Source organism: Leucoraja erinacea, chromosome 4 (assembly GCF_028641065.1).
Source record: "Leucoraja erinacea ecotype New England chromosome 4, Leri_hhj_1, whole genome shotgun sequence".
Lineage (NCBI taxonomy): Eukaryota > Metazoa > Chordata > Chondrichthyes > Rajiformes > Rajidae > Leucoraja > Leucoraja erinaceus.
Genome location: NC_073380.1, coordinates 29296203 through 29314559, shown reverse-complemented (window position 1 = coordinate 29314559; position 18357 = coordinate 29296203). Strand labels below are relative to the sequence as shown.

Below are 18357 nucleotides of genomic sequence, written 5' to 3'. Positions count from 1 at the left end.
TCACTTCCCACATAATTTATCCACAACAAAATATACAGGTTGCAAGGAATTTTCTAAAGGCATTTTATGATAATAGCTGTTAAAACTGACTATACCCATCTGACAGGTTAAACATTACACTAACTAACAAGAGATGGCCAAAGGACATAAATGCAGCAAATGTTCTTTTGGGAATATATTTAAAGGTGTCAAGACGCCACCTTACCGGACATTCAGATTAGATGTATGTGGCATATGAAGATACCCAGTTTGGAAGCAACAATTTAAAAAAAAATTGTTGATAAACGCTTTTTCCATCATTCCCACTTCAGAATTAACGTTAAAATTGCAAATGACCAAAATTTGTGATGTATATGATCGACTGTAGAAGTAAAACCTGGATAAATGCAACGTATAGTTGTGAGTATTGCTCATTAAATAACTACAGTACTGATACTCCATATTAAGAGCATTGATTTGCCGTTAAAATAGATTCTGTAATAACGTGTCAACGGTAGCAATGACAATCGAACACTGCGGTTTTAATGTTTCATGTGTTCACAATTTAATTAATCCATCTTTATGTATTAAAACAAACAACATTGGGAATTAAAACATATTTGATTGCATTCCGTTATCAAACATAGTCAATGTTCGCTCTGAAGACATTTCCAGCACAATACGGTCGGGGGGGTGTGAAGCAGGGGAGGGTGAATAGGTGGCGGGAGGGGGGGTGAGAAGGCAATTGGTGCGGAATGGATGGATTGAACCAGAGGAATTAGTGCGTGTTGGTTGGAGTAGGTAAAATTGAGAGGAGAGAGCGCGGGGGATGACAGTGGGTTGAATGTGGGGGGTCTGTGCAGGATGGATGGGGAGAGCAGTGCAGGATTAAGGGGCGGAGCAGTGCAGGATGGATGGGAAGAGGGGTCAGTACAGGATGAATGGGTAGAGGGGTCAGTACCGGATGAATTGGGGGACCAGTGTAGGATTGATGGGGAGTGGCAGGAGAATCAACGCGAGGTGGATAGGGAGATCAGTGCAGGATGAATAGATGGGGGGGGTAGATGAGGAAGGGAGCACAGGGGATGTCAGTGAGGACTTAATAGAGGCAGGAATGGGGGGGGGAGGGGAGAGGGAGAGAGGTTCCAGTAGGAGGGAGTTCCAGAGAGGGGGGGGGGGGGGGGGGGGATGTTCCAGTGAGAGGGGGGGGGGGGGATGGAGGTTCCAGCGGTGGTTCTCGGGTGGGGGGGGGGGATGTTCCAATGGTGGTTCTCGGGGGGGGGGGGGGGATGTTCCATGGTCCAGGGGATGTTCCAGTGGTGGGGGGGGGTGGGGGGGGGGGGGGGGGGGGATGTTCCAGTGGTGGTGGGGGGGGGGGGATGTTCCAATGGTGGGGGTTCTCTCGGGGGGGGGGGGGGGGGGATGTTCCAGTGGTGGTTCGGCAGCGATTGCAGCTCCGGAGACCGGGATCGAACCTGGCTGTGGTGCAGGCCTGCCGAGAGTGTTTTGGCACGGCTCCCTCCTCCAATCACCGCGTTCTATCCTCAGCCCCTCTACTCCCGCCTCTGATCGACACCTCCCTCCTCCAAGAGTTTGTTTTGAAAGCGCCTTTGGCGGAGTGGCAGCAGCGGCCGCTAACAGCAAAGACCTTATAGCGTTATCAGGCCGGGCGGGGTGCGGGAGGAGGAGGAGATGGAGCCGCTGCTGCTGCTGCTGTGCGGGGCCCGTCATTCGCTCCGACCCTCCGTCACGCCACATTTAGCATCTTTCCCATGGTATATCTTCGGTATAAACCAAGTTGCCAAGCCGGGCAAAATGACTCTGCGTTTAGGTTGCCCGGCGGCACTTTGAGTGGTCAGTGGCACCCGGGCAACCGTTAATTTTGAGCCCTGCTTATAAAGACAGGTGTGTGCCTTTCCAAATCATGTACAATCAATTGAATTTACCACACGTGGACTCCAATCAAGTTGTAGAAACATCTCAAGGATAATCTATGGAAACAGGATGCACCGAAACTCAATTTTGAGTGTCATAGCAAAGGGTCTGAATACTTATGTAAATGTGATTTTTCAGTTATTTCTTTTTATCTACTTTGCAAAATTTCTAAACACCTGTTTTCACTTTCTTATTATGAAGTATTGTTGCAAGTTGATGATGAAAAAAAAGAATTTAATCCATTTTAGAACAAGGCTGTAACGTAACAAAATGTGGAAAAAGTGAAGGGGTCTGAATACTTTCTGAGTGCACTGTATCTGCAGACTTAGCAGATCGAACAACCTCCTTCCATCTCATCACTATTCTGTGACTTGCACTGTCGTCCTTATATCTAAAGAGAAGCACTCCATTTTTTAATTTTTTTTTACCTGTCCTTGAAATTTTCATGACCGATACTCATTGATTCGAGCCTCTGCTCCTGGCTTTCATTTATTAGTATTTAATCCTTACTTATACAGTGCTACCTATCATAGGTCATCAGCATTGTGACTCCCTGTTGAATCATCCAATTGATTAATGTGCAGTTTATCATTGAGGCCCAACACAGATCCCTGTGGATCATTACTGGCCACATCCTGCCAAATGGAATACCTTCCCATTTCACCTATTTTCTGTCTCTTGACTCTCAGCCTGTTTCTAAACAGGTCAATAATTCCCCTTGAATTCTAATTTAATTCTTATATCAAGAATTTTATTGCCGTCTGCTGAACAAATAACGTTCTCCTGCCCACTATTATAGGCACATTTATACAACATTTTATAGGTTCATCAGTCTTGACCTGCCTTTCCCAAATTCATGGTCTTTCGCTCTGATCGGTTTTCAACATCTTCAATTACTCTATTCCTAATTACGTGGGGGAGAGAAATTCGCCTTTAGTTGTTCACAAAAATAAATTGAGAATCTTAATGGTTGGTTGTGCCACATCTCATCTGTGAGTTCACTGAAAGTTATTGTTCAATAGGATATAAATGCAGTTCTTTGACTAATATAGGGTTCTAGGCAAAGAGTACTCTGATTTCTTGCAATCTGTTATGATCTTTAGAAGGACACAGAAATTATTTTGGAGAATTGTTAACAGTTTTGAGCCCCACATCTGCGGAAGGTCATGCTGGTATTGCAGCGGGTTCAGAGGAGTTTACAAGAATGTGATCCCATGAATGATTGGGTTAACATATGATGAGCTCTTGACGGCACTGGGCCTGTACTCACTTGAGTTTATAGACAATAGGTGCAGGAATAGGCCATTCAGCCCGTCTAGCCAGCACCGCCATTCACTGTGATCATGGCTTATCATCAACAAACAGTGCCTTCTCCCCTTATCCCTTGACTCCACTATCTTTGAGGGCTCTACCTAACTCTCTCTTGAAAGCATCCAGAGAATTGGTATCTACTGCCTTCCGAGGTAGAGAATTCCACAGATTCACAACTCTCTGGGTGGAAAGGTTTTTCCTCATCTCTGTTCTAAATGGCCAATCCTTTATTCTTAAGCTGTGGCCCATGGTTCTGGGCTCCCCCAACATCGGGAACATGTTTCCTGCTTCTAGCGTGTCCAAACCCTTAATAATCTTATATGTTTCAACAATAATCTTATATGTTTCAACAAGATTCCCTTTCATCCTTCTAAATTCCAGTGTACATAAGCCCAGCCGTTCCATTCTTTCACCATATGACAGTCCCGCCATCCCGGGAATTAACCTCATGAACTTGCGTTGCACTCCCACAATAGCAAGAATGTCCTTCCTCAAATTTGGAGACCAAAACTGCGCACAGTACTCCAAGTGTGGTATCACTAGGGCCCTGTACAAGTGCAGAAGGACCTCTTTGCTCCTATACTGAATTCCTCTTGTTATGAAGGCCAACATGCCATTAGCTTTTTTCACTGCCTGCTGTACCTGCATACATACTTTCAGTGGCTGATGAACAAGGACACCCAGATCTCATTGTCCTTCCCCTTTTCCTAACGACATAATTCAGATAACAATCTGCCTTCCTGTTCTTTCCAGCAAAGCGGATAACCTCACATTTATCCACATTGAACTACATCTGCCATGCATCTTCCCACTCACCCAACCTGTCCAAGTCACCCTGCATCCTCATAGCATCCTCCTCACAGTTTTCACTGCCACCCAGATTTAGAAGGATGAGGGGAAAACCTCATTGAAATATACCGAATATTGAAAGGTTGCATAGTGGATGTGGAGAGGATGTGGCCATGAGTGGGAGAGTCTAGGACCAGAGGCCACAGCCTCAGAATAAAAGGATGTTCCTTTAGAAAAGAGATGAGGAGGAATTTCTTATTCACAGGGTGGGGAATCTGAAGAATTTATTGCCTCAGAACGCTGTGGAGGCTGTCAATGGATATTTTTAAGGCGGAGATTGATAGATTTGTGATTAGTACAGGTGTCAGGAATTATGGGGAGAAGGCAGGAGAATGGTTTGAGAGGGAAAGATGGATCAGCCATGACTGAATCGCGGAGTAGACCTGATGGGCCGAATGGCCTAATTCTGCTCCTATAACATGACCTTATGAACATGAAAATAACTCATGCAGGTGATTGGTTATGTTACACAAAATTACACCGAATAGAGTGGTACAAAAAGGTGTGAGGTATTCTTGCCTTCATTGAGGCATTGAACATAAGAACCAGGAAGTCATGTGGCCACATTATAGGACTTTGGTTAGGCTGCATTTGGAGTATTGTGAACAGTTTTGGTCAGTTGTGAACGTGAACTTGTAAACTGAACCACACTAAACTTAGTGTGTAGGAAGGAACTGTAGATGCTGGTTTAAACCAAAGATAGAGAGAGTACAGAGGAGATTTACTAGAATGTTGCCTGGGTTTCAACAACTAAGTTACAGAGATAGGTTGAATAAGTTAGGTCTTTATTCTCTGGAGCGCAGAAGGTTAAGGGGGGACTTGATAGAGGTCTTTAAAATGATGAGAGGGATATACAGAGTTGATGTGGACAAGCTTTTCCCTTTGAGAATAGGGAAGATTCAAACAAGAGGACATGACTTCAGAATTAAGGGACAGAAGTTTAGGGGTAACATGAGAGGGAACTTCTTTACTCAGAGAGTGGTAGCAGTGTGGAATGAGCTTCGAGTGGAAGTGGTGGAGGCAGATTCATTGGTATCATTTAAAAATAAATTGGATAGGCATATGGATGAGAAGGGAATGGAAGGGTTATGGTATGAGTGCAGGCAGGTGGGACTAAGGGGAAAAAAAATTTGTTCGGCACGGACTTGTAGGGCCGAGATGGCCTGTTTCCGTGCTGTAATTGTTATATGGTGTTATATGGTTATAGGCACAAAAAGCTGGAGTAACTCAGCGAGACAGGCAGCATCTCTGGAGAGATGGAATGGATGAGGTTTTGGGTCGAGACCCTTCTTCAGGCTTAACTCAACTTAGATTGTTTTCTCCGGAGCGTCAGGGGCTGAGGGGAGACCTGATAGAAGTATATAACAGTTTGAGAGTCATAGGTACACTAGAGAGTTAGAACCTTTTTTCCCCACGGTAGAAATGTCAAAGACTGGCGGGCATAGCTTTAATGTGCGAGAAGCAAAGTTTAAAGGGGCAGGTTTTTTTACACAGAGGGTGGTGAGTGCCTAGAAATTGCTGCCAGGCGTGGTGGTGGAGGCAAGTACAAAGTCGCATTTAAGAGGCTTTTGGAGAGGCATGTTGATGTGCAGGGAATGGAGGGACACGGCTCATGTATACGCAGAGATTAGTTTAACTTGGCATTATGTTTTGCATGGACATTGTGGGCCAAAGGGAAAAATATAAATGTGCCTGCTTTGGGCGGGAGATATATTTGCGTTTATCTGTGACATGTTTTTTAGATGACTGTTGTTGGACGCCAGAGTGAGGTGGGGAAGAGGCTGGTAGTGAGGGTGTTGTCTATCCCTTGCATAGTGGATGACCTTGTATCAAGTGGAACATAGGAATCACAGAAGGACACAAAGTGCTGGAGTAACTCAGTAGGTCAGGCAGCATCCCTGGAGAACATGGATAGGTAATGTTTTAGCTCTCAACCCAAAACATCACCCATTGCTACACATGTTCTTCAGAGTTGCTCTTCAGCACGTGTTGTTCAGCACTTTGTGTCCCTTTGTGTATTAACCAGCATCTGTAATTCCTTGCTTCTACATAGTAATCAAAGGATTAGTGATGAAGATGATGTCAAATATTTCCCTGAACATCACCTATCCATGTTTTCCAGAGATACTGCCTGACCTGCTGAGTTACTCCTGCACTTTGTGTCCATTTGCGTATTAACCGGCATCTGCAGTTCCTTGTTTCTACATAGAAATCACAGGACTTGTTTCCTCTGGAGCGTCAGGGACTGAGGGGAGACCTGATAGAAGTATATAGCATTTTGGGAGGCATAGATAGGGTAGAGAGTTAGAACCAATATTTGAAATGATAAATATTTCTTTACTTCCAGATAGCATTTTCCAAACCAGTCAAAAGTACACAACGCCTTGAAATAGCATTCGTCAAATAGAAAACAAAAGCTGTTTTTGAACATATCCTGTTTTAGTATATCTCTACGAGGAAGATTTTTGCTTTCTAAGACGTGCCTTTGCAAACTCATTCACCTCATAGTGTATGTACAAAGGTTGTGGTTCAAAGTAAGGTCAGTCATCAACTAATTCCAGAGGTGAATTTTTGAAATCTGCACTCAAACCCTGTAGATTTTCAGCGAGAATTTAGTCATTCATTGTCTCGTTTGGGTTTTAAATAATCAAAGAGAGATTCTAGCCCTTCTTCAACAAGATCTGGCAGTGGTTTGACAAGTGGGTTGAATTTGACATGGAGGCCTGTGTCCAGTGAGTGGCAGGCTATCCTTTCTAACTCCATCAACATGGGAAGATTTGTGGGCAGGTTTTCAATCTTGTTGTAGTTCACATTGAGAAGCTTCAGGGGCTGCATCAAACAGATGGATTTAGGCAGGAATCGAAGCTTGTTTCTCTCAGCGATAAAAATCCTCATGCTCTCCAGCTGGCCCACACTTTCAGAGATACTTTCGATCCTGTTGCAGCCTATGTGTAAGAAAGTCAACCTTCTCATCCCGTAGATGCACACGGGCAATTGGACAAATTGGTTGTTGCTTAAGTTGAGCTTTTCCAGTTTCTTCAGCTCATCCAGGTTCTCCGGGAGAGATGATATTGCATTGTGGGAGAGGCTGAGCACCTTCAACTTCCTGCAGCAACCCATTTCCACTGGGACTTCCTGCAGACAGTTCCAATCGGCAAATAAAACATTCAGCTTCCTCAGCAGCCCAATCTCCTTCGGCAGAGCAGTCAACTGATTCCCCAGTAAATTCAGGATGACTAAATTCTGGAGTTTCTCGATGCCAGGGCTAATGTTTAGAAGGAAGTTATGTGACATGTTTAGTTTTTCGATTTCAGTTACCTTCCAAATAATATTTGGTGTTTCTGTCATTTCCATCATCGCTAACCCCAGGGAGTTTTGGCCATAAACATTCCTCAGTTGGTTCCTCATTTCAGCAATCAAAATTGCCTCCTGTTCATCCGAAGTTATTATTACTCTCCTTTTTATTGATTTCCTTAACTCTTCCTTAGAAGTGTTCTTCGACACACAAACACCCATCTTTTCCAAGGTTCGTATTCTAATTCTGCTGACGTTGCGTATTGGCGACCTATAAAATTAAAGATGTCAATGTTCAAGTTAAATATATGTGTCTGAAAAAAAACCAAGGCCTATAGGACTATTTAAGCGGCCAAATTAAATGGCCTCGATAAATTGCCCCCAGACTATAGGATGCAAAAGTGGGGTAATATTAATATTCCCTTTATTCTGTATCGGTGCAATGTGGACGGCTTGATTACAATCATGTATAGCCTTTCCGCTGACCACAGCACGCAACGAAAAAGCTTCCCCCAGGTACCTCGGTACACGTGACAATAAACTAAACTATACTAAACGAGCATGATACCAGCTGCAATCATCTTTGGATTTAGGTTGGATTAGAGATGAGATTTGTAAAGTAATTTCAGTCTTGCACAGGGAGCAATAGGAAAGGAGGAAGTTCTGACAAGATAACTGCCCCTCAACTGTGTAAAGTTGCAATGCAAGGAATCAGCAGCTTCAAGGTTGCCTTGGGGTGTTGGTAAGTTTTATACTCATAGCAATCAATGTTATGATTTGTATTTAATGAATGTGCAAACTGCTTGAATCCAGGCCCAATAGTTGTTTAGTTATACAGCATGGAAACAGGCCCTTAAGGCCACCAAGACCTCATTGACTAACGATCACCCGTACACTAGTTCTATGTTATTCCAATTTCATATCCTACACACTAGGGGCAATTTACAGTAGCCAATTAAACTACTGACCTGGAGTCTTTGGAATGTGGAAGGAAACACAAGCACCTGGAGAGAACCCACGCAGTCACAGGGAGAATGTACAGACAACACCTGTGGGCAAGATCAAACCCAGGTCTCTGGCACTGTGAGGCAGTAACTCAATTGTTATGCCACTGTGCATGGTCAATATCAGGAACTTAATTACCAGCCTCCAAACCTCCAAGCCTACTCACCAATCTGCCATGACGGGGTAACAGGAAAGTGGAATAGATATGTAAGGAAATTAACTTTATTAAAGTACTCCATGTGCTAATTCTTTGTATTATTATTGATTAATTGATTGAAAGATCAGCATGGAAATAGGTCCATGCTGGCCATTGATCACCCATTCACATTAGCTCTCTGTTATCCCATTTTTGCAACCTACACACTGGGGACAATTTACAGAGGCCAAGGTTTTAAGCTACAAACACCGCTCATCTTTGTGATGTGGGACACAACCACAGTACCCGCAGGAAATCCACACGGTCACTGGGAGAACATGCAAACTCCACACAGACAGCACCTGAGGTTAGGACCGTCAGGATCAAACCCAGGTCTCTGGCGCTGTGAGGCATCAGCTCCACCAGTTGCACCGCTCTGCCACTGTGCTAATGTCTATTCCATGTTGTTAACTGCTGAAAATGATTTAGCTCCCTGAAACCAGCATCAGCCTTCATTTTAGAGTTCATGATCTTGGAATGAAATAAACCTCAGGTCAGGCACAATATCATTTTTGAAAGTAAATAGCGGAGCCATAACCTCAACCAAATAGGATTACCGTCAGCAGGCAAGGTTTTCACAATGTAACAAGGAACTATATTATTTTCTTTAATATGATCATCAATTAAATTATTTTTCAGCTGATGGTGCTGCTCACAATAAGTCAAAGAATCCATTGTTAAATAACAACAGTGTTGTTTGAACTATGTTGGGTATAACATCAGGCTCAGGCAAAGGAATAAGATGAACTTTGATTGTCTTAAATGTTGCTGCAGTATAATGTACCTATTCTTTCTAGGCAGCTACAGCCAGATTTTTTTCCCCGCAATTTCCTTCCCAAATCAACGACCCAAAGCCCTGGCTGACTTACATTTTTATATAAATATATTGCTGGGTGGCCACATTTCTAACTTGCGAGCTGTTTAGGTTCTAAACAGTTCCAAACCATGTCCCGACGTGAGGAGGGCTATACTTGCACGGGTGCTGGCACAACATTCAAATCTCAGGTAGACACAAAATGCTGGTGTAACTCAGCGGGACAGGCAGCATCTCTGGAGAGGAATGGGTGAAGTCTCAACCCGAAACATCACCCATTCTTCTCTCCAGAGATGTTGCCTGTCCCGCTGAGTTACACCAGCATTTTGTGTCTATCTTCGATTTAAGCCAGCATCTGCAGTTCCTTCCTACACATATAAAATCTCAGATCCCTGCATTAAATAATTTTCTGTGTTCCTCCTGTCTGGATGTTTGCCGATCGACTTGACACTCTTGTGGGATCATGAAACTTCTATTATCATTTAGTTTACGTGTACCAAGGTGAAGTGAAAAGCTTTTTTGTTGCGTGCAAACCCATCAGCAAAAATAATATACATGATTACCATCAAGTTGTTCAAGTTACACAGATATAGGATAAAGGGAATAACATTTAGTACAAGGTAAAGTCCAGTAAATCCGATTAAAGATAGTCTGAAGGTTTCCAATATGGTAGGTCGGGACCGCTCTCTAGTTGGTGAGAGGACAATAACTGCTGGGAAGAAACTGTCCCTGAATCAAGAGGCATGTGTTTTCAAACTCTGTACCACTTGCCAGACAGGAAAGGGGAGAAGGGAGAGTGAGACTGGTCTTTGATTATGCTGGTGACCTTGCCGAAGCAACGTGCCGTGTAGATGGAAGAAGTAAATGGAAGGAGGTTGGTTTGTGTGATGGTCTGGGCTGCATCCACGACTCTCTGCAATTCCTGCAGTCTTGGATGGAGCTGTTCCCAAACCATGCCATGATGCATCCCGATAAAATGCTTTCTACGGGCAACTGTAGCTACATTGCTACATTGCTATGAGTTTGCTCAGTTGCGTAGGAACTCTAACACGTCTTCTTCCAGCTACAAGTATCCTCAGACAAACAGCACCTTCTTCCCGGCATGGATCTCGTGACCCAGTACCAGCATCTACAGTTCCTTGTGTCCCCTTGTCCCACTGTGGGAGCTCTCTCCCTCTCCCCCACATACTCTGTCTCCTCTGTGAGAGTCAATGTGTATTGCTGGGTTACTGCTCGTGTGGTGAGTGCCTCAAAACCAACCATTCTCTGATTGCAGCGCAATAAAATGTCAGGAGATGTATGATGATGTTAGTTAGGGTCATGTTGAGTACACATATCTAGTTTTAGCATTTGTTTCTGGGTGTGTGTAAACCACACAAACTCCTTTCCAAACTGAATTTTAACCAATGCAATAAGTTGAGTGAGTGGATTGAGTATGACTGTAAAGTGCAGACATGTTTTATCTCATCAGAAAATGGGTGTGATAGCCGACACAGTGGTGCAGCGGTAGGGTATCTGACTTACACCGCCAGAGACCTGGGTTCAATCCTGACTATGGGTGCTGTTTGTATGAAATTTGTACATTCTACCCGTGACATGCATGGGTTTTCTCTGAGATCTCCGGTTTCCTCCCACGCTCCAAGGACGTACAGGTTTGTAGGCCAATTGGCTTCGTATAATTGCAAATTGTCCCTAGTGTGTTTAGGATGGTGTCATTGTGCATGAGTCGCTGGTCTGCAAGGACTCAAACTAAACTAAAGTTCATAAGTTCTAGGAGCAGAATTAGGTCATTCAGCCCATCAAGTCTACTCCACCATTCAATCACGGGTGATCTACCTTTCCCCCTCAACCCCATTCTCCTGCCTTCTGCCCATAACCCCTGACACCCTTACTAAACTTATATAACCTTACGAAGCCCAGGAGCGTATGCTTTATTATTCAACCAGATTGATGACCCTTTCAAAAAAATTTGATTAGCGCAGTCCAGAAATCCAGCTGATAGAGCTGCTCCCTCAAAACACCAGAGACGCAGGTTCAATCCTGCCCCTCGGTTCTGTCTGTGTGGAGTTTGTATGTTCTTCCAGTGACCGTGTGGGTTTCCTCCAGGTGCTCCGGTATCCTTCCATATCCCAAAGGCATGCTGGTTTGTACTGTAGGTTAATTTGCCTCTGTAGATTGGCCCAAGTGGATAGGGAGTGGGATAACATAGAGCTAGTGTGAATGAGTGATCGATAGAGTGGACAGGGTGGGCCGAATGGTCTGTTTCCATGATGTGTCTCTGAACTAAACTGGTGTGGGTGGCAGTTCTTCAATGAATCAAATGTCCAGTACGTTATCTCACATGGAATGGATGGGAAGCATACTCGTGGAGTGTATCAATCCCGTGTCAAATGCAACCTCCCCTCCACAGTGATAGGGTTATCGTGGGTGAGACACAAGCCTCGGTCGCCCAGGTTAAAAGGTGTGGAACAAAAACAAGTTAATTAAACCTCCCAGCTGTGAGCATGAGCATCACCTGTGATTTACAGCAGAACATAGATTCATGGTGAGAAAGATTTGCTGAACTCAATCCAATTGCAACAAGTTGCAGATTGAACACACGCAATAACGGAGGTACACAAAATTGCTGGAGAAACTCAGCGGGTGCAGCAGCATCTATGGAGCGAAGAAAATAGGCGACGTTTCGGGCCGAAACCCTTCTTCAGACTGATGGGGGGTGGGAAGGGAGAAGGAAGGAAAAAGGGGAGGAGGAGGAGCCCGAGGGCGGGGGGATGGGAGGAGACAACTCGAGGGTTAAGGAAGGGGAGGAGACAGCAAGGGCTAGCAAAATTGGGAGAATTCAACGTTCATGCCATCAGGACGCAAGCTGCCCAGGCGGAATATGAGGTGCTGTTCCTCCAATTTCCGGTGTTGCTCACTCTGGCCATGGAGGAGACCCAGGACAGAGAGGTCGGATTGGGAATGGGAGGGGGAGTTGAAGTGCTGAGCCACCGGGAGTTCAGGTAGGTTATTGCGGACTGAGCGGAGGTGTTCGGCAAAACGATCGCCCAACCTCCGCTTAGTCTCCCCGATGTAAATCAGCTGGCATCTAGAGCAGCGGATGCAGTAGATGAGGTTGGAGGAGATACAGGTGAACCTTTGTCGCACCTGGAACGACTGCTTGGGACCTTGAATGGAGTCGAGGGGGGAGGTGAAGGGACAGGTGTTGCATTTCTTGTGGTTGCAACGGAAAGTGCCCGGGGAGGGGGTGGTACGGGAGGGAAGGGAAGAATTGACAAGGGAGTTGCGGAGCGAGCGGTCTTTGCGGAAGGCAGACATGGGGGGATGGGAGATGGGAAGATGTGGCGAGTGGTGGGGTCACGTTGGAGGTGGTGGAAATTGCGGAGGATTATGTGTTGTATTTGCCGGCTGGTGGGGTGAAAGGTGAGAATCAGGGGGACTCTGCCCTTGTTGCGAGTGCGGGATGGGGAGAGAGAGCAGTGTTGCGGGGTATGGATGAGACCCTGGTGCGAGCCTCATCTATGGTGGTGGAGGGGAATCCCCGTTTCCTGAAGAACGAGGACATTTCCGATGCCCTGGTATGGAATGTCTCATCCTGGGAACAGATGCGGCGTAGGCGGAGGAATTGGGAGTAGGGGATGGAGTCTTTACAGGGGGCAGGGTGGGAAGACGTGTAGTCCAGATAGCCATGTGAGTCAGTGGGTTTGTAATGTATGTCGGTCAGAAGTCTGTCCCCTGCGATGGAGATGGTGAGGTCAAGGAATGGTAGGGAAGTGTCGGAAATGGTCCAGGTGTATTGGAGTGCCGGATGGAAGTTGGTGGTGAAGTGGATGAAGTCAGTCAGTTGTGTGTAGGTGCAGGAGGTGGCCCCAAAGCAGTCGTCAATGTAACGGAGGTAGAGGTCAGGGATGGGGCCCTGGTACGTATTGAACAAGGATTGTTCAACGTACCCGACAAAGAGGCAGGCGTAGCTGGGGCCCATGCGTGTGCCCATAGCTACGCCTTGTGTTTGGAGGAAATGGGAGGAGTCAAATGTAAAGTTGTTGAGAGTGAGGACCAACTCCGCTAGGCGGGGGAGAGTGTCAGTGGCTGGGTATAGGTCACTCCTCTGGTCGAGGAAGAACCGGAGGGCTTTGAGGCCATCCTGGTGGGGGATGGAGGTGTAGAGTGACTGGACATCCATGGTGAAGATGAGGGGGTGGGGGCCTAGAGAGTGGAATGCGTGGAGGCGGCGGAGAGTGTCTGAGGTGTCTAGAACATAGGTAGGAAGGGATTTGACCAAGGGGGATAGTATGGAGTCAAGGTATGTGGAGATGAGTTCGGTGGGGCACGAACAGGCAGAGACAATGGGTCTGCCGGGAGAGCCGGGTTTGTGGATTTTGGGGAGAAGGTAAAAACGGGCCGTGCGGGGCTGGGGAACGATGAGGTTGGAAGCTTGGTCGGGCAGGGCGTGGGAATTGATGAAGTCGGTGATGGTGCTAGATATGGTGGCCTGGTGCTCATCAGTGGGGTCATGGTCCAAGGGTAAGTAGGAGGAGGTGTCCGAAAGTTGGCGCGTGGCCTCAGCTTTGTAGAGATTGGCGCGCCAGACTACCACGGCACCTCCCTTGTCGGCTGGTTTGATGACCCAATCTGGGTTTTTGCGGAGTGATTCAATGGCAGTGCGTTCAGAGGGGGAGAGATTGGAGTGAGAAAGGGGAGTGGAGAAGTTGAGGCGGTTGATGTCGCGGCGGCAGTTCTGGATAAAGAGTTCCAGAGCCGGGACTTCACGCAATAACGGACCTACTTATCTCAGTTATAGCGGACTGAGACTCCTGTTGCCACAACCCTCCCCTCACTTCCGCCAGTCATGCCAGGGCTCTGTGGCTCTCCGGCCTGTGAATTCCCGCTCATCGAAAGCCCCCAACGCAGCATTTCTTCCCTCCCGGCATTCAGTTAAGCTTTGCCCCCTCACTTGGTTATAGTGGACAATCGGGCAATACACTATCCCATGGTCCCACCCCATAAGTCATGGTCCATTGTTACAAGGGTTTCTTATAGAAACTTACCTTAAGGGGTTGGATATATCAGGAAGATTTCGATGTTGTCCAGGAAAGGGGTCACAGCTTAAGGATAGGGGGAAATCCTTTAAAACCATAGAAGAACTTTTTTCACACAGAGAGTGGTGAATCTCTGGAACTCTCTGCCACAGAGGGTAGTTTTTATTGGTAAGAGGGAGTTAGATGCCCTTCCCAGTATGGAGAGAAGGCAGAACAGTTGGATGATCATTCTTATGGCTTGCAAGGGCATGGCCTACTTCTGCAGCAGAATGTCTGTAAACTATAGAACAACATTCTTACTTGCAGCAGCACAGCAGAATATGTAAACATAGTACATATGTACACCAGCATACAGGACATAATCCTCATCAAACCAGCAATGCAAAATAACAGTCTCAGAAGTTTATGTGATGAATAGAACCTCTCTGCAACCTTAAAATAATTTCTGTAAGCACCACCTTGTCATATTTTAGTAAATCTTAACCAACATGACAGCATTCTAATGTATGCAGAGGCAATTTAAAATGTTTGATGCATTAACAGCCGCTTACAGCCCAGCTACAAGATGTGATGGAGATTTGTTTACCTTAACATTGAAGAAATTACCGATTAACAATATTTATGCCACTCAAAACCGTATTTAAGTCAACAAGGAAAAAATATGAACTACAATGTCATTTTCTGAATACAATGTGAGTACTTACAGCGAATGAAGTCAAGTCTATTTGCTAAAGTCTGCACACCCCAAAGAGTGCATCGTTTTTGTAATTGCTGACGAGGACAGTTAAAGTGACACCAAATCTCTGAGTACAGCTGCTTCTGTCACTTGCTATATAGCAAGGCATCATCTCATAAGCAAATAGATCACTCATATTACACAGCAGATTTTTTGACATTTGTCGTCACTTTGTTTTACTTGCTGAATTAAAGAAACAGCACTTGCAATACATTTGAAGCAGCTGAGCTCTAAATCTCCCTTATTTTCTTACATGATTAGTCAATTTGCACAAAGTTTATTTTGTGTTGCACTTGGCAGAAATCTGGAGTAAGGAATGGATCGTTAGGAGGGTCACAGTGGAGCTGCTGCCTTACAGCACCATAGACCCAGGTTCGATCCTGACTACAGGTGTTGTCTGTACGGATTTTGTACGTTCTCCCACACTCCGGTTTCCTCCCACACTCCAAAGACGTACAGGTTTGTAGGTGAATTGGCTTCGGTAAAATTTTAAGTTGTCCCTAATGTGTGGTATAGTGCCTGAAGTCCCGCAAACCCTTCTGGTCTTCCGTTAAATCCATGGAGGACTTTGAATCCAAGACTGAGTGGCGCAGAGCCAACACCAACTACGGAGAGCCCATCACAGACCCCATAGTGAAACCACTGGGTTTTGACCACCGTCGTAAGCAATGGCTAACCCTGAACAGAATCCGCACCCTCCATGCAAGAACAGCCCATCACGTGCCTAAGTGGGGGATGACAGACAGCCCTACATCCAGACCAGACCATCCCACACATCATGAATGACTGCCCACTGAGCCTTTTACATGAGGGCATCAAAGCCATCCACCCAGTAACTGATGCTGTCCTGGCCTGGTGTCGACCCTTGATCTACAACCGTAGGTTGTGCACGCCATATGCCAGAAGAAGTATAGTGTGTAGTATAGTGCTGTTGATGGTATCCGGACGTGGCGCCGACAGACAAGAAGCCGAAGCAAAGAAGTCGAAGCCAAAGAATGGAATGGAAACGAGGCCGAAACACCAATAAACCGAAAGAGTACGAAGATGAAATGCCTACTAACCGACAGGATGGGACGCATAAATGCAAACTAACTGAAAGGGCTGGATGCCTAAATCCCAAGGAACCGAAAAGCTGCATCGCTTAAAAGCAAACCTACCGAATGGCCGCTCTGTTGAAACGTCACCAACCCTAAAGGCGGCATCACCTACAGGCCAAAGGACCGACTGCCGCCTAACAGGAAAGTCCAATAACGGACTTGACGTTGCCGGGGGGCGGGACTTGTCAGCGATTGGTCCAGTCCCCCGCATCCATCACATCACTGTGAAGGCATGAACATTGTCCCAAACCTCCGCTCCACCCGACCCACAGCCCGCGGAGGGTGGCCGTGGGAGAGTGGGGGCTGTGAGAGAGAAGGATTTTGGCCCGAAACGTTGCCTATTTCCTACGCTGCATAGATGCTGCTGCACCCGCTGAGTTTCTCCAGCACTTTTGTCTACCTTCGATTTTCCAGCATCTGCAGTTCCTTCTTAAACAAAGAAAATCTTCTGTCAATAAAGAAATATATTTTCCTCATATCCCTTTTATATCATTTGCCCTCAATTCTAAATCTGTGGCCCTTGGTCCATGGAAGTTGTATTTTTCTATCCACGAACCTGACCCAAAACATCATCTAAGACAGACACAAAGTGCTGGAGTAACTCAGCAAGTCAGGCAACATCTTTGGAGAAAAAGGATGGGTGATACTTCGGGTCGAGACCCTTCTACAGCTTGGGTCCCAACCCAACGTCACCCATCCTTTTTCTCCAGAGATGCTGCCTGACCCGCTGAGTTACTCTTGCACTTTGTGTCTATCTTTAGTATAAAGTATTTAGTATAAAGGGCCTGGAAAAATCGATACTTTTTTTACCCGTAGGGGTAGTCGTTGTAGGTTGTAGTAGGTCGGCAAGTTAGTCGTAGGTAATTGAGGGTAGTCAAAGGTAGTCGAAGGTAGTAAATAGTCTTCATCATAGCCGAAGGGAGGTCGAAGGAGGTCGTCTTCACTCTCCACTATTCGGTGTCCAATTTGCCTGAAGTTAGTCGTAGCTGGTCGAAGCTGGCCTTCAACTTAGTCGAAGAAGGTCTTCTACATGGTCAAAGGAGGTCTTCAACATGACATTATTTCAAACTCGCCAATTAGGTCGCCCAAGTGGGACAGCACCTTAAGACAGCGTCTGCAGTTCTTTGTTTCTAACAAACATCACCTGTCCATTCCCTCCACAGATGCAGTTTGACCTCGCGAGTTCATCCAGCACTTTATGTTTTGCTCAAGATTCCAGCATATGCAGTTCCTTGTGCTTCCATCATCCTATCGAGATGCTTTATGCTTTATTAAAATGGCCCACCTTTTGTACTCCGAAGACAACAATCCCAGTCATTCTAGGTGGATGCAAAATGCTGGAGTAACTCAGCGGGTCAGGCAGCATCTCTGGAGAAAAGGATTAGATGACCTTTCAGGTCGAGACCCATCTTCATACCAGCCACTCCAGTTTAATGCCGTAACTCCGTTCCCTCATTAACAGAACCATTATTTTCTGTAGTTTATATATATTTCTAAATTGTGATGTTGGAAACCACTCTCAAAAAATAATAATCTCCTAGATTACACTGTGCAAGTCACCACTTTCCTTTTTCTATTATTATAATTGAGAAAGACATAGGGTATTGAGCTATTATTGATCATGTCTTCTGAATGCAACCAATGAATCTGAGTAAGTGGAGTGTGAAAGGTGCGTTCACTTTCTTGTGTCAAAGCAACACAAAGCTGTCAAGGGTTGTGTGACTCACAGTGGTCTATCCACTTTGCATCTGACTTTGGTGTTCATTATCCATGCTAAACACAGGAATCTTGACCCGAAACGCCACCCATTCTATCTATCCAGAAATGCTGCCTGTCCCACTGAGTTACTCCAGCATTTTCATAAGGTCATAAAGAATTGGAATAGAATTAGGCCATTCGACCCATCAAATCTACTCCGCCATTCAACCATGGTTGATTTATCTCTCCCTCCTAACCCCATTCTCCTGTCTTCTCCCCATAACATCTAACACTTGTACTAATCAAGAATCTAACTATCTCTGCCTTAAAAATATCCATTGACTTGGCCTTCACAGCCTTTTGTGGCAAATAGTTTCAAAGATTCACCAACCTCTGACTAAAGA

General features: G+C 45.6%; 1 protein-coding gene across 1 annotated transcript; it reads right to left on the bottom strand.

The window, feature by feature from the left end:
* Positions 1-3590: 3590 nt before the first annotated feature.
* On the bottom strand, positions 3591-15167 carry LOC129696230 (leucine-rich repeat-containing protein 30-like). The gene is made up of 2 exons (XM_055633913.1): positions 15127-15167; positions 3591-7639 (listed from the first exon to the last, which is right to left on the bottom strand). The coding sequence occupies exon 2, from the start codon at positions 7588-7590 to the stop codon at positions 6691-6693; it is 900 nt and encodes a 299-aa protein (XP_055489888.1). The 5' UTR covers positions 7591-7639; positions 15127-15167; the 3' UTR covers positions 3591-6690.
* Positions 15168-18357: the final 3190 nt, after the last annotated feature.

Coding starts and splice junctions, on each gene's coding strand:
- LOC129696230 (XM_055633913.1), bottom strand. CDS start 7,590: ATGGGTGTTTGTGTGTCGAAGAACACTTCTAAGGAAGAGTTAAGGAAA.